Source organism: Lagopus leucura, unplaced genomic scaffold, assembly GCF_019238085.1.
Source record: "Lagopus leucura isolate 7727_CA_CO unplaced genomic scaffold, USGS_WTPT01 Super-Scaffold_810, whole genome shotgun sequence".
NCBI classification, from domain to species: Eukaryota; Metazoa; Chordata; class Aves; order Galliformes; family Phasianidae; genus Lagopus; species Lagopus leucura.
In genome coordinates, this window is record NW_024962261.1 from 2,587,653 (window position 1) to 2,602,751 (window position 15,099).

Below are 15,099 nucleotides of genomic sequence, written 5' to 3' on the forward strand. Positions count from 1 at the left end.
CTATGTATTTCTTTTAATTTTTTTTTTAACAATTTAAATTTCAATATCAATGTCTTGGCCTCACTGAATGCTGTGTGTCCAAGTACATTGTTATGCAGAGATAACAGCAGGTAAGTGATCTAGGCTGTCTGTTCCGAGGTACTGCAGATGTAGTAACCAAGTCCTCCACTTTGGCAAGTTGTCTGTCAGAAGAATGCAGTTCAGGCTGAGCATCAACTACTTTCTTTCTCTGCACTAGCTTGTTTAGAGGAGTCTGTGTACACTTGCATGTTGCTGCATTACTTTGTAAAGATGGATGCAAAGATTTTGGGCAGAGGGGTGATGTGTGAGTTGGTGCAAGAAGCCTTGTCCCTGGAGAGCCAGCAAGTGGAACTGGGTGGTTGGTTTGTGCTTCCTCTTTGCGTGCAGAGAGGATCCTGGAGACATCTGTGAATGCAATGCAAGGCTGCTCTCAGGTTGCCAGAGCAAGAGATGGGAGTTGCAAGATGTTTGCAGAGCCTGGAGTGGGAGAAGAGATGAATTATTGCAAGAAGCTCAAAATTCCTGTTTCTTCCTTTAATGCAGTGCTCTTCCCTGTTGCCTCTGTTTTGGATTGTATTTGTAATGTAAGTTGATTTCTGCATAAAAGTAAGGAAGATCACCCAATTTGTTTAGAACTCTATTAGCTTTGGCATTGAGGGATGCTTGAAGGGTCTATACCACTTTGACTGAGACCTGAAAATAAAAATGAACAGAATAACGACTGCCATAATTATCTTTTCTCTTTACATATTCTTTGTGTTATGAGACTACTTCTGAAGTTCAGTCTTTATGTGACTCCAGGCAGGCAAGTTGCAGCAGCATGAGCTCACTAGTGAAAGCTGTTGTTTATTAGCCACAATAAAGCAGGAAGTGTCTTGAAGGAGCCCTTCCCTCCAGTTCTAGGAAGTGTTGTAGCATGATACCCTGGCAAGTGATAAAGCAAAGCTGCAATCCAAAGGTGCAAAACCATAGTATCAGTCTCTTACTCAGGAAGGTCCTAGTTTGTTAAGTGAAATACTTCATGCTTTCCTTCTCTGGTGTAAGGCAAAAATAAGTGAATGAAAGACATTCTCTCTTGCTCAGGCAGCAGCAGTGAATTTTTGGGTGCTGCAGATTACTTTCCTGTGAGTGCTCTTTTTTGCAGACACTGCTGCTCTTTCCTGTAATTAGACTGACTTTGCCAGATGTTCGGTGACAACATTACGCTCTTGTAGTCTGTTTTCCAGTTACTTTATTTGTTCCTGGGACAACTCCTTTCTTGCCTTTTCTTTCAGAGGGCAAGTGGACAAAGGGGAAAAATCCTTTACAAATGTTGTAAAGTGCAAGAACTCGGACAATGGATTTTGCCCCCTTCTCTCTGTCTAACTGAAACAATGAAAGTCCTGCACTTTAATCTTCTTAGCCCCAGGGGGTCTTCTAATTATTGCAGCTGTTGCTCAGGCTTATACATACTGACGTCTTCCTACCCATTCATCTTGGAGGCTCTTTTATGTCCATTGGCTCCTCAGTGGAAATGGAAGAGCCTTAAACTCGGAGAATAGGTGAAGTTTACCTTTTGGATCTGGGTGAGGAGAACAAAGCATTCTCCAAGTTCCTTTCCAGGATTTACAAATGACCAAAGGCATTTTCTCAGCAGCTCTTTAAATTTATGTTAGCACTAACTCTTTAGTTCTGCCTTACCAAGGTAATGCAAGGTCCACATGTCATCAGCAAAGCCATTGATTGCTTTCAGTTTGTAAGAAATAAGGGGCTTGTTGAGAAGGCACTCATATGTAGGCAGCTTAAAGCTTTAAAATAATGCGAGTTCAGAGAAGTATGTTGCCTTCTCCTGCTAAGTTAATAAACCTTTCTGTGGCTTTATGGAAAAGCAGTGTTCTTGTGCCTGGATGAAGTCATGTTACATCAGTTAAGTGAACTTGCAGGGGGGAAAAAGTATTGAGGCAATGAGTCTAAATGTCTATAAAATTTGTTTTAATTAAAATTAAAACAACAAGCGAAATGAGCAAATTACTTCACATACTTGTGCATTTCTGGCTTGACTCTGTATAACAGTCAGTGTAAAATATTGTATGCTACTGGTACAATAAGGCCAAGTTGGACAGCCTGTGAATTATACCATGACCAAACAGGTTAACTGAACCTCAGCATTTTTATTTACTATTGTGCCACTGAATAGAGTCACGCTGGTTTATACCAGGAGGTATGTGGCCCAGATTATTGACTGTGTTATAAAATAACCAATATATTAAAATAAAGCTCTTAAATCTTCAATTAACATATTTGTTATTTTGAATTTTTAAATTCAAAAAGTAATTAGTTGTTGTTACCTTAACTTTTTGTGTTGTAAGGCAGTGTACTGTGGACACATGGACATGTGATAAGGAACTGCATGGTTATGGGGTAAACAAAGCCAAAATACTGCTACACATATGCTTATGGGTATGCAAACACGTATGCATGGATAAAGTTTTGCACAACTTAAAGCAACACAAATGATCTGTGAATTTGCCTAAAGCAGGCAGTGGAAGAAGCCTTACAGCAGAGAAAGTGTAGGGGCATAGGAGCTGGTAAATCTCACTCTCTGACATTCCCTGTCTCTCAGAAGAGAGAGTTTTCATTAGTAAGAGCATATCTTCCTCGAGGCTGTGCCATAGTGCACGGGCCATTGGAGTGCTGTGGTCCTCATCTGTACCATTACACTTGCTCTTCTCATTCTCAAGAGAGAAGAAAGGTACTCACGGGCAGCTGTCCCTGCTCTTTGCTAACTCCTGAAGTCTGCCTAGAAAATTGTTTGGAAGGATGTTAGGAGGCCTGAGCCAAGTAACTTGCCGAACTAGTCTAGCAGTTTTAGCAGTCATGATGATGGAGTTGCAGGCACCTGGAATACTTAATTTATGTAATATAAACATAGCCATAATTTTTTTGTGACCTGCTCTTCACTTTGGGCTTTGCCAGTTCAGTATTTGAATTTGAAATAATTACTTTGCTGTTTGTAAGAAGAACTATGCATTATGTATTCTGTCAGCGACTCTGAAAATGCACTTTATGGGTCAATAGTAGCCTATGAGGATCCAAGTGGTGGCTGCAGCTGGTGTGTGGGTCCACAGTAAAGTTGAAATTTCTGGTGCTTCTTCCATTTCTTTTGTTTTCTGCCAGAAGCTTTAATGAAAATTAATGTCTGATGACTGAGCTTTGAACTACCTGTGTGTGAATACACACAGTGTGTTGTAATTTTGTTTGAGAAACTTTCTTAGCAAACCACAATAAGGAGAAAAAAAAATAGTATTTTTTGCTTATTGTCCATAGTTAGATCTTTGATAGGATAATTTTACTAAATTAATCTTCAGGAAAAGCACCTACAATTTCTAGGTATGTTGGAATTTGGTCACTTTTAGAAGCTTCTCATGTTGCTGCTTACTAGTAAGTTATCAGACTTCCATCTTTCAACAGTATACTAATAACAAAGACTTCTCATTAAATTTGTTATTGTTTTAATGCCAACATTTCCCAGGTCATAACAGTGTACTGTATCCTCATCAGGAAATACCCCAATAAAATTATCACTAAAAATAACATTTTGTGATTTATTTTTCTTGTTTTGTGGCAATTCTGCATAGTGGATTATTTATGGTACTATAATGCTTCTGAAGATTTTCATTTAAATAAATGAGACTAGGTGTTATTTTTCAATCATCATCAGGAGGTATCCTTTTGGTGCTAAACTGTTAAAGACATTAGCAATGGAGAAGGATGTGATTTGGTCAGATGGGGTATCTGTTGTCTGCCATCTTAGAATTGGTGCCCTTTATATTGTTTTAGGTGTTCAGGCACAACTGTTGTCAAACTGAGTTTGAATCATAAGTGTATGGAAAACAGAATGTGGTTCCTTGACACAACGTGTCTTAACAAAAACCATCTTAACTCTTACCCTTCTCTCTCCAGACATCTGACATATTCTTGTAATTTTGGAAATTGTCTAGATTCTTTCCAGAACCAGAAAGGCAATAATAAAAGCAAGCTTTGTTTTGTCTGTATTGTTGGTACTGCATGCAGGAAAGCCTAGCAATGAAAAATAGGCCAACAGGCATATATTTATAAATGTTGTGTTTGCAATAATCTGTGAATGTGTAGGATCAGACACGAGGGCCATCACTGATGATTTAGCCTGCCTCAAAAGAAACTCTTTAGTGTGCCTGCTTGCTGCATGCTTCCCTGTGGCTGACAGATCTCAAACACTCAAGGGTTGCCCCATTCACTCTTGGCATTTCTGCATGCAGTTACTGCAGCTGGCTACTTCCAAAAGGCTGGTTCTTTTCTTGCTTTTTGATTAGCTCTGTTCAGTCTTGCCTGGTCACATGATTCGACTTGCAATTGGATGGGCTGACAAGTGAGTGTGTCAGGTAGTGCCTCAGCATATGGATATACTTCAGTGTACGTTCTTTTTGGTCACAATGTTCCATTATACTTAAGTGGAAATGCTTAGATGGTTTAATTACTTTTTCGAAGTATGCTGAATATAGTTCAAACTATTAAAAAGATAGGGTGTCATATAGTTACTGGTAGTAGCCACTAGAGGGAGGGGCATAATTCAATTGGTGGAATATCTCAGCCTTCTAGTGTTTTAATTGTACCCATCTGTTTTTACTATCATAATAATATCCAGGTAAAGTTCAATATGATGATGACTGCAGAAATGATGCAAAATGTGTCAGTAATCTGAGTTTGTTATCTTTTCAGGTGTAGTATTTCACTATCGTGCAGCCACCAGCAGGTACACTTTGAATTTTACACAAGCTCAGCAGACTTGTTTGGACAATGGTGCTGTCATAGCAAGCCCAGAGCAACTGAAAGCAGCATATGAAGATGGATTTGAACAGTGTGATGCTGGCTGGTTGTCTGACCAGACTGTTAGGTGAGATGCTTAGAACACTCTTTGACAGAGTTTCTCTAAATTAGTATGCTTAGCCTGTAAAAACTTAATGTTCTGACTTACTGTGTTAATAAATATGGGCATGCTGCATTTCAGATATCCAATTAGACATCCAAGGATTGGTTGCTTTGGAGATAAAATGGGAAAGAAAGGAGTCAGAACATATGGACGCCGTTTTCCTAATGAAACTTATGATGTGTACTGCTATGTGGAACACATGCAAGGTAAGATAGGTCCATATTTATTCTGCATGACAAATTTCAAAATAACTTGGGGTTCCAATATGGAAAAGAAAAGAAATATGTTTCATGTGCAATACATTTTGGCCATTTTGAATCTGAAGTGAACTGCTGAGTGGAGTGAACCTATAGTTTGTGCTGTACTAGACCTTAATTAAAAACAAATGTGAAGTCTACAGAAAGTCAGTCTGGTTTAAAGATGCTATAGTCAGTGACAGCAGATCACACAAAACTAGTGTCAAAATGTTTTATTTTTTAGATGTTATAAAAGGATATTCAAACAAATTACAATGAAAGTTTGAGAAACTGTATGTATCTTTTATATATATATGCATATACATACATATATATATATCTATATATATATATATGAAGATGGATATGATGCAAATGCTGCTAAATATATTATAGTTCATAAGGTATGTAATTGAGGTTTTCACATGTCCCGAACATAAAGTTAGAAAGATATTTAATTGAAATCCAAGTTTAATCTTTTTTTTTTTTTTAAGAGAGTCATCTCAAAAAGAAAAACGCAAGCATGAACTTTCTATTGAGGATTAGCATTTTTAATTAAATTATTTGTGGTTATATAATATAACTGTAGTCTTTGCAAAAGTTGCTAATTAAATGACTCTAATGCAGCAGAGAGATTATGATCCTGCCACATGTTGATTACAAACCATGGATCGTGATGTGAAGTCCGTGGTACTTCATGATCCACTTGTGATCATGTGATCAGTCTTGGTTCAACGAGGTGTTGGATGTTGAAAAGTAAAAAAAACATTAAATTTTCCTGTGATTGGTCTATTCTCATACCCACTCTTTCGGAGAAGTAGTGTTTTCTAACATCCAACCTGAATCTTGCCTGAAGCAACTTGAGGTCATTCCCTCTACCCTATCTCTTGTTACCTGAGAGAAGAGGGTGACCCCTGCCTCATTACAACCTCCCTTCAGGTAGTTATAATTCATACAAGCTTGGGAACTGAAAATTAAGCAATGCAATTAATGCTCTTAGTTTTGTCTTAGTTTTATTTATGTTCCTTCTATGTCTGACAGTGAACAGCATGCTTGAACACAGAGAATCCATATAATTCCTCCATAAATCCATGATGGAATTCACCTCCGAATCAGCTCTTGAATCTAAGGTTATACATTCAAAATAGATTGTTCCTAGCTTTCAGAAGCAGTTTTGACAAATCTATATTGTTCTGGAATGAAAAAGAGAAGCGTTCTTCTCTTATCTTCATTTACCCCTTTATTACAGGGAAGTGTTATAACATGGAGAAGCTCATCCTGGATGCCACTCCATCAGATCCACAGCTTTTATATGCTGGAGACTGCAGAATTAAATATAGGTGGTGTCACATGAGACTGCATTAGATGGAAACAATTCCCTCAACCTGCTGGTCAGGCATCTTTTCAAGCAGACCAGGACATGCCTGGCTTTCTGGGCTGTAAGCACACATTGCCAGCTCGTGTTGAGTTTTTTTACTATGACCCCAAAGTCCTTCTTGCAATGCTTCTCTTGATTCAGTTATTAGCTAGCCCACGTTCATGTTCTGGATTGCCTTGTTGAACTTTATGAGGTTCACACAGGTCTTTCTCAATCCTGTCCAGGTCCCTTTGGATAGCATCCCATTGTTGTGTTCCATCAAGATTTGCACCATGTTGCTTGGTGCCATCTGCAAACTTACTGAACTTTAAGCCACTGCCTACGTCAGATGTTAAATAGCGCAGATCTCTGAAGAAGATCACTTATCTCTGGTCTCCATGTAGACATTGAGCTATTGACTGCAACCCTTTCCATCTAGGTGGTTCCTCTTAGTGGTTGATCTGTCAAATCCACGTCTCTCCAATTTAGAGACAAGAATGTCATGCGGGACACATGCTTTCCATTAGTCCATTCAGTTGACATCAGTTGCCCTTATTCACCATTGCTGTAAGTCCATTGTTGAAGGCTACAGAATTTGTCAAGTGGAGTTAGCCCCTAGTGAAGTCATATTGCCTGTGATGAGTTATCTCTGTTTCGCATGTGCCTTAGCATAGTTACCAGAAAGATCTGCTCTGTGATCTCACCAGACACAGGAGACTTGCTGGTCCATGATTTGCTAGGTGTTCCTTTTTGTGTTTTTTAAAGATTGGGGTTATGTTTCTCCTTTTCCAGTCAGTGAGAACTTCACTGGGCTACCACTGCTTCTCAAATATGATGAATAGTGGCTTAGAAACTTCGTCTACCAATTTCTTCAGGACCCTAGGATGTGTCTTAAGTCCTGTGTACTTGGGCATCTTTGGGATCCTTAGGTGGTTTCAAACCTTATCTTTTCTTCTCCTACAGTGGGTGATCCTTCATTTCTCCTAGTACCATCCTCTGGTTTCTGACTTGGATGGTAGGGCTAGAGCATTTGTCAATGAAGACTAAGGCTGTTGAATACTTCACCATTCACTACAACTTGGGTAACAAGGTCTCTGATTTTCTTCTGGACAGGGCTCACATTTTCCCTACACTTTCTTTTATCACTGACATATTAGTAGCAGTCTTCCTTGTTTCCCTTGACCTCCTTGGCCAGATTTAATTCAGATATAATTCTGTCAGGACTTAGCTTTCCAACCCTGATCTCTCTCTGCTTGGACAGTGTCACTGTATACCTCCAATGATACCTGCCATTGCTTTCACTCTTTATAGGCTTCCTTTTTGTGTTTGAGTTTGTCCAGGATCACATGTTCATTTCAGGCCTCCTGATGCTTTTGTCTGACTTCCTCTTTGTTGGAATGTATCACTTCTGAGCTTGGAAATAATGATTATTGAATAATAGCCAGCTTTTTCAGCCTCTCAAGGTACTCTATCAAACAGATCCCTGAAGAGGCCAATGTCTGCTTTCCTTGAATGCAAAGCAGCATGCTTACTTGATGCCCTCGATATTGTCCTAACGATCTTGAGCTCCACATTTCAGGGTCACTGCTACTGGGGCTGCCCTTGTTCACATTTTCTATTAGCCTCTCCTTGTAGGTCTACCACACCACCTCTCCTTGTTGACTCCTCTGTCTCTTGGAGAAGGAGGTTATCATCAACACACTGCAGAAGTCTTCTGGTTTGCTTACATCCTTCTGTCTTGTCCCACCAACAGATATCGTGGTGTTTTAAGTCCCCCATGAAGACCAGATGGTCACAGAATGGTCCCAGTTGCTGGAGTACGTGGGTTATGTTCATATATAATGGTATTACTACACAAAATACCTTACTATAATAATAAACTGAATCTGAGTAGAGGGGAGAATTCCTACTAGGTCGGTCAGAGTTTCACCACTGACTTCAAGAAAGTACTGTCAGATCAATACTGAGCACATAATAAAGCTTATTCTTAAGCTCTCTATTTGTGTAGCTGGAAAGTTCTTCATGTTAAGAGGCAACTGTGGTGGAGAAGAGAATTGCCAATTAACAGTAGAATCTCAGCCCACTGCACAGGGATTTTGTTGCTTCTGTCTATCAGTTTTAATGCCAGATTATTAGACTACTGCAACAACTAACCACATTTTTTTTTTGCCTATTTCCTCAGTTTTAAATGAACTCGAGTCAGAAGAAAGTATCTACAAGTCAGAAGTGCTATATGGTATAGATATGTTACACTGACATGCAGGGGAGTTAATTTATTCTCTTTGCTGAAGAGGAACAGATGTAGTACCATGTTATGGTATAATGCAGGATAACTTTTTTCCACCGACTTCACACAAACCTGTGCCTCTGAGCCAGAGTTCCTTTTTAAGAAAGAGCTATGGAGCCAAGATGGCTTTGTCTGAATAACAGAAGCAGAGTGGTTTTTTTTTTTTTTTTTTTAAGGAACAAATGATAATTTTAAATGCAGAACTTGTTTCAAGTTACGCCAGTGGGATTACACTTTGCAACCATTCATTGCAGAAGACAGATTAAATTTAGATAAACTGCCAACAGAAGTTATTGGAAAGTGAACACTGCAGAAAAACAGCTCCTGCATTTTATCTTCTGCATTGTAGCATGCTCCTCCACTGGTGGAAAAGTTAGCGGTTCAAGATTAAGTTTTAGTCAAATTTCTAGTTTCCATATTTACCCCACCTATGGTTGATTCTGAAAGTGCAACCATCCCTTGTACTGAGTACTGTCAACATTTCATTAAAAACAGCTGATACTTTGCATATTGTAGAACTGTGCTTAAACACGATTATTTCCATCCAAATTTGAAAGTTCTTATCTACATAGTCTGTTCTGTTTCAGTGCCAAATGTTATATTTGGGCTAAATAAGTCCTTATTCAGAGAGCTCATGTTGGGCAGATGACTATTCATGGAATAGGATGGTTGCTTGATTAATGATATCAAAATCTAGACCATGATGAGATGTCAGCATGGAAGTCATTGAATAGTTAATGATCTGTTGGCCAATACTAGAGATATTGTTAGCCTAGAAGGCCATAAATGGTGGTAGGAATACTTAATTAGAATACATTGTAGTATTGAATTTGCAGTACTAATTCAGGAAGTTACACAGAGGATTTGTAGGAACACACCATTTCAGTTTTCTTCCTTTCTGGCCATGTAAGTTAGCCAAAAACTTGGATTTCTCCTTGAAACACAAAAAAATTAAATTAAAACCAGTTGTCTAAACTAAATCTTGCCACTTCCTTGCTCTAAGGAAACCCATTGAAATTAAAGACTACACAATTATGCATAAAATATTTTGAGTTTTGCTAAAAGCAAACTACACAGGATAATACTTCTGAGAAGGATTTTCAATTTCTGAGCTCCCAGTGATAAAAATAAGAATGTGGAGATAAAATCTGGAGTTAAGATCTTGTTAAATATGTACTGGGCTTGGGGGTCTTACTGTGCACTCATATACTTCTAAATCTTCATATTTCATTGCATATTTCAGTATGCTAAGTGTTTAAAAATATTTAGGGTATCTACCTTTAAATATGAGAGGATTCCTAAATAAGAGTTTAATCTAAAGAGATTCAGTGCTAAGGGTTTGGATATAACTGAGGTTCTCCAAACACCTCCAACTGAAAAGTGTCCAGACCAATGTCTGATGTAGGAGACTCCCTTGTAAAGAGACGGTTGATGAGGAACAAGGATTTCCATTGTTTCTTCAGAGATAAGGTTGAATATGTGCTGTCAGAAATAGAGACACTGATGTGCTGTCAGAAATAGAGACAAAGTGAAATCTGGTTGCCAAAGCCTAATGATGAAGTGAGGGACTGTGAAAGTGGGCTGCAGAGCCAAAGCACAAACTACTCCATGCAGCAGCATCTTCTGTCCAAAGAGAGTTACAAGCCATATATGTCTAATAAACGTATATAGTATGCAGATGGGAAGTCATGCTAAGAAAGTTATTTTTGGGTGTCTGTGGGAAAGATTATGAAGTCTCCTTTTCATGCACCATTTTCAGCCCCCTAGTGAGTGTGGGGAAGAAAAAGAAAACAAAACCAGATGGCCTTTAAATACTTTCAAATTAGTCTCATGCATTTTTGCTATTGTCATTGAAATCTGTGTGAGAACAATAGTGATTTAAAAGGTTGAGGTCTAAAATACTGCTTCAGGTGTGAAGTCTCTTGTGTTTTGAGCAGCTGAAAATCTTCCCTAGAGTCCATTCTTACTCTGGAGTGACAATTGGATTTTAAAGAGGAAGCACAGAGAATTATTTTTTCTTCTCAGTTCAAGGCCTGTGATACAGCCACAGTTTTTGCATTGGTATTTGCTGGATATGTCTCCAGCCTTGAACTATGTGATTTGGTGTAGATTTAAGGATACAAGAGTTCTCAAGCATTCAAATAATGGAACTAGGTAGAAAGTAATTCTATGCTGCTTTTTATGCATGATGTGGTATTTGATCTGGAGCATGAGAAATCTTGTCTTTAGGGAGATCCGAAAATTCTGATTTCTGAATACTTTCTATGAAAGTAAAGCACAAAAAGGAAAAAAAAAATCATATGCAGTTCAAAGTTCATTTCTTGCCTTTGTATGAGGCAGTGACAAAGCTCTGTAAGGACACAGCAGTTGCCAAGGTACTTTGCATGCTGGAGGGCAAGCTGATGGGGAAAGTATACTCTTCCAGTCCTATCAAGTGCAATAGATTCCTGTTCAGCCTGTGATTTTGCATAGAGCAGATCCAAGACAATCAGGAGAATTTAATTAAATTGTTACTGATGTGTATCAAAAGGAATCAACTAACTTGTTCTAACGTGTAAAGGAAAAAGACTTCAGCTTGCCTAACATTCTGCTTTAAAGTTCAATGTAGCTGCTTATGTCTTTGTGATAAAATGTTCAAGGCAGCGTAAGTCTGTTTTCTTTAAGTAAACCTGAGCAAAGCTGTACATCCAGGCTGGTTTTCCAGGTTTTCCTTTCCTAGAAAGAGTGTCATCATTGTTTGGGCTTCTGTTAAGGATACCTCTTTAACAGTCTGGTGTATCAGAGTAGTAGCCCTTAGCAGAGGCAGGACAGAGGAAAAGAGTTGCAGCTGAGACAACAAATCTTGTCTGTGCAGCTTGGGAAATGAAAATTGACTCGAGAGCTGGACTAATAAACAAACTAACTGTACACAGTGTCTAAGGACACTGCATGTGGTGAATTTGTCAGGTCCATCTTGTCCTGGGTGTGCATGTGCTTTTTTTCCAGAGTAAGCAAAACAAGGGTAGAGGTCTCTGTGTCCTCATGCACGTGTACTTAGGTAGGGTAGATGTGAGTAATAACTCTCTGTTTATGGTGCATGAGCAGTCTGATAGCCCTGTCAGTGCTTGCATTTTTGCAAGGATCTTTTGGCCAAAAAAAGAGTGGAGGCAAAAATGGAATTTCTTGGGAGCTATTAGATTCTTGTGTACTTAACATTCCCCTGTGTTGCCCTGATTCTTCCCTTTGTCTTTCTTTAGATGACACTGATGATAATGGAAGTTGTAAACTCTGAGAACCCAGCCACAAGATTGGCGAATGCTTGTGAATTCTTTTTCCTAGTCATTGTTGTTGAATCCCAGATGGGATATTGTTAATGAAGAGTCTTGTTGCTTTGGGAGAGTAAAATGGGCTAAAAGGCTAAAAATATTAAATATTAATAAATGCAGGGGTCTTTTGGTCATTCTTAGAAATGGGTTGAATAATGGCTAGGACACTCAGTAGGTAGTTACCAACCACTATCAACACCAGCTGCTGTGCTACCACTTTTGTCTACAGAATATTCAGTGAGAGACTCATGGGTTCTCTTGTAAGCTTCTCTGCATTTTGGGGGAACCCTGTAAAACTCTTGTTGTGACTTGCACGTGATGCCTTCCTCTGCAAGTGTACATGGCTTGTGTCTGTCAAACTGGGTGATGCTATACTCTGGGAGAAGAGTGCCACATAGCTAGGCTCAAAGAGCTACTATAGGAAATAGCAGCATACCAATACCTTAGTTGTGGTTTCATCTATTGGAAGATAAATTACTGGTGAGGTCTGTGCTGTAGGACTAAATCTAGTTTTATTACTTTTGCCCTAGTCAATACATGTTGCATTTTGACCCCTGGCTATGCCTGCCCTTATTTCTGTGCTTGCTTTTAAGATGTGTGATTCATGAAATTCACACCTACAAACGTGCCCAGCTCAGTGAGATGTCTCTGATGAGAGAAGATAAGTGAGCTAGCCTTCAAAAGAATGAAGCTTGCTATAAAACTAGCTGATAACTTTGTGGATTGTTAGCTTTTTCCTTGGGGGTTGCAGTGAATCAGCTTGTCTTCAAGAGAAAAAGCTGGTTTCCTCAATCTGTTTGATCTGTTTGAAAGAGGGAAGAAGCAATAGAGAGGGAAAAGGATAGCTAATGCAACATGATTTCAAACCATATTCTCTTTCCAATGGAAAGTGAAGTAGGACCAACACTCTTTTCACGTACTATGAACTGAATTTCTACACAGCTGTGGGGATAGAAGTGCAGGAAAAGGAAGTGGGATATTATTAAATAGTCCTTGCAGCACATGCATGATAAGTTTTGGTAATTTGGTAACCATCACTTTCTGACTAAGAACTAATAATGTTAGAGAAATGACACAGATAGCAAAATATCTCATCTAAATATAGAGATAGGAGATTTCTTCTTGATCTGCAGTAGTGTAAAGCTGGTTTTAGGAAATACAGGACATTTAACATCCCCACACATTCCATTCTGATTGCACTCAGTGCACACAAACAGTGGGTACTGATTAATTGTTTCTGTGCTCTATGGGTTAGCAGATCCCTGAAGTGCAAAGAATTCTGTACGTGCATCTTACATGACCACAGCGTGCTGCGGGTGGGATGTGCAGGAGGGATTGTGCATCTTGTGTTCTTGGGCTGCTGTAAATGAAACTCATTCTATCCAGCTGATGAAATATATTGAACACTGCTTTCTTTTCAATTGCTTGACAGAAGACAAACCTTTCCGTTTTTTTTTTTTCCAATGTGGTGTTGAAATAAGATTGTAGGACAGCTTTTAAGAATGTTTGAACTTCTATAGCAAGGCCTTTATTAAAAATTTGCTTTTTTTTTTTTTTTTTTTTTAACATTTTGTCCCAGCAATTATTACACACATCAAGTGTACACTCAAACGAACAGGTAGAACTTAAATTTATCTTCAATCTGGACAGCCAAATTGTGGAGTTGTTTTTAAACAGTGGATTCAGTGGATTGTTTTTAGAACAAGAATTCTGGAATCAGAGCAAATCACTTTTTAAAGCTATTGCAAGCTGCTAAGTTTTAGCATGTATTTATTTATTTTTTTTTTTTTTGTCAGCAGTATTCTTGAAATACACGAATGATATGTGATTAAAGGGAAAATAAAAGCATTTTATTGATCGCTCTGGTACCTTTTTACATTCTTTGTGAATTTATCTTCAGATTTTATTTTTAATATGCCAAATAGGTGGGAAAGAAAAGCTTGATTTTTACTTGCTTGCTGAACTGTTCTAGTTAGACTGCATTTTTTCTTAAATATGTGGGGTTTTTTAATCATTGAATTTTTTTCTGGTAAGATACCCTTTGACAAAGACTGTGTCTGTGTGGGTATAGCCAGCTTCAAGAGGTGAATCAAATGAATTGGTGTTGGGTCGGTAGAATTGATTAGGTACAGGCATGTCACTCTCCTATTAAAATTGCAGTATTATCAATATTGCATATACAGACAAATTCAGGCAAATATCTATGTAAAAATCTTCCTGAGCCTCTTGGGTATTTCTTTGCAACCTACTGAGCAACCTACATAAATTGTGTGTGTATGATGGCTGCTATGTGAGCATATATTCCTCAGAGAAGAGGGAGCTGTACTAGGGAGGTGTTTAATGACGTCCCCATCTGGGATTGTGGGATAACTGCAGCCCTCATTCTGTGTTGGCCATGATACTAGATCTGCTCCACAACACAGAAAAAGCTGTCTTCTGCAGATCTGTTTAATAAAAAAGCTGTATTATCTATGTGGTCTGGAGAGCTGGAAGAAGCATTCTGATACCTCTGAGGGTGAATGATTATTCACTTTCTTTATCATGAAGTGTTCCTGGTAGACATGTTCTGCCTTTCAGTTGCTACTTCTGATTTAAAAACTCCCTACAACACATATAAAGAAACTTACACTGTGGAATTGATATCACAGCTGTAATAACAAACCAGAGTTTCTACCTAGAAGGAAAAAGAATATTGGCATTTTGCCTTCTTTCACACTTGCATTCCTTTCAAGCCTGAAGCAAGTGTAATATGTGAATGAAATTGCTTAGGGTGATGTAGTCTGTCTGCCTTTTGCTAGGTTGTCTTGAAACAGCTGCTGAGGTGGGACAGATTGCATGTCCAATGTGAATAAGCGGTGCTGTCCTGCAACAATGGTTGCTGTGTTCTGGCCTGCTTACAAGGGATGTGGGAGAGAATTGCTATCTTGTAACAAATGTTTTGAGTT

At 38.6% G+C, this 15,099-nt stretch overlaps 1 protein-coding gene across 3 annotated transcripts in view; it reads left to right on the forward strand.

Moving 5' to 3' along the window:
- The window catches only part of VCAN (versican), a 105,837-nt gene that overhangs the window by 22,563 nt on the left and 68,175 nt on the right, over window positions 1-15,099 (forward strand). For all 3 annotated transcript variants that reach the window (XM_042866260.1, XM_042866261.1, XM_042866262.1), the window contains exons 4-5: window positions 4,759-4,933; window positions 5,048-5,175. In XM_042866260.1, coding sequence (XP_042722194.1) covers window positions 4,759-4,933; window positions 5,048-5,175 — 303 coding nt within the window. The remainder of the gene's footprint in view (window positions 1-4,758; window positions 4,934-5,047; window positions 5,176-15,099) is intronic.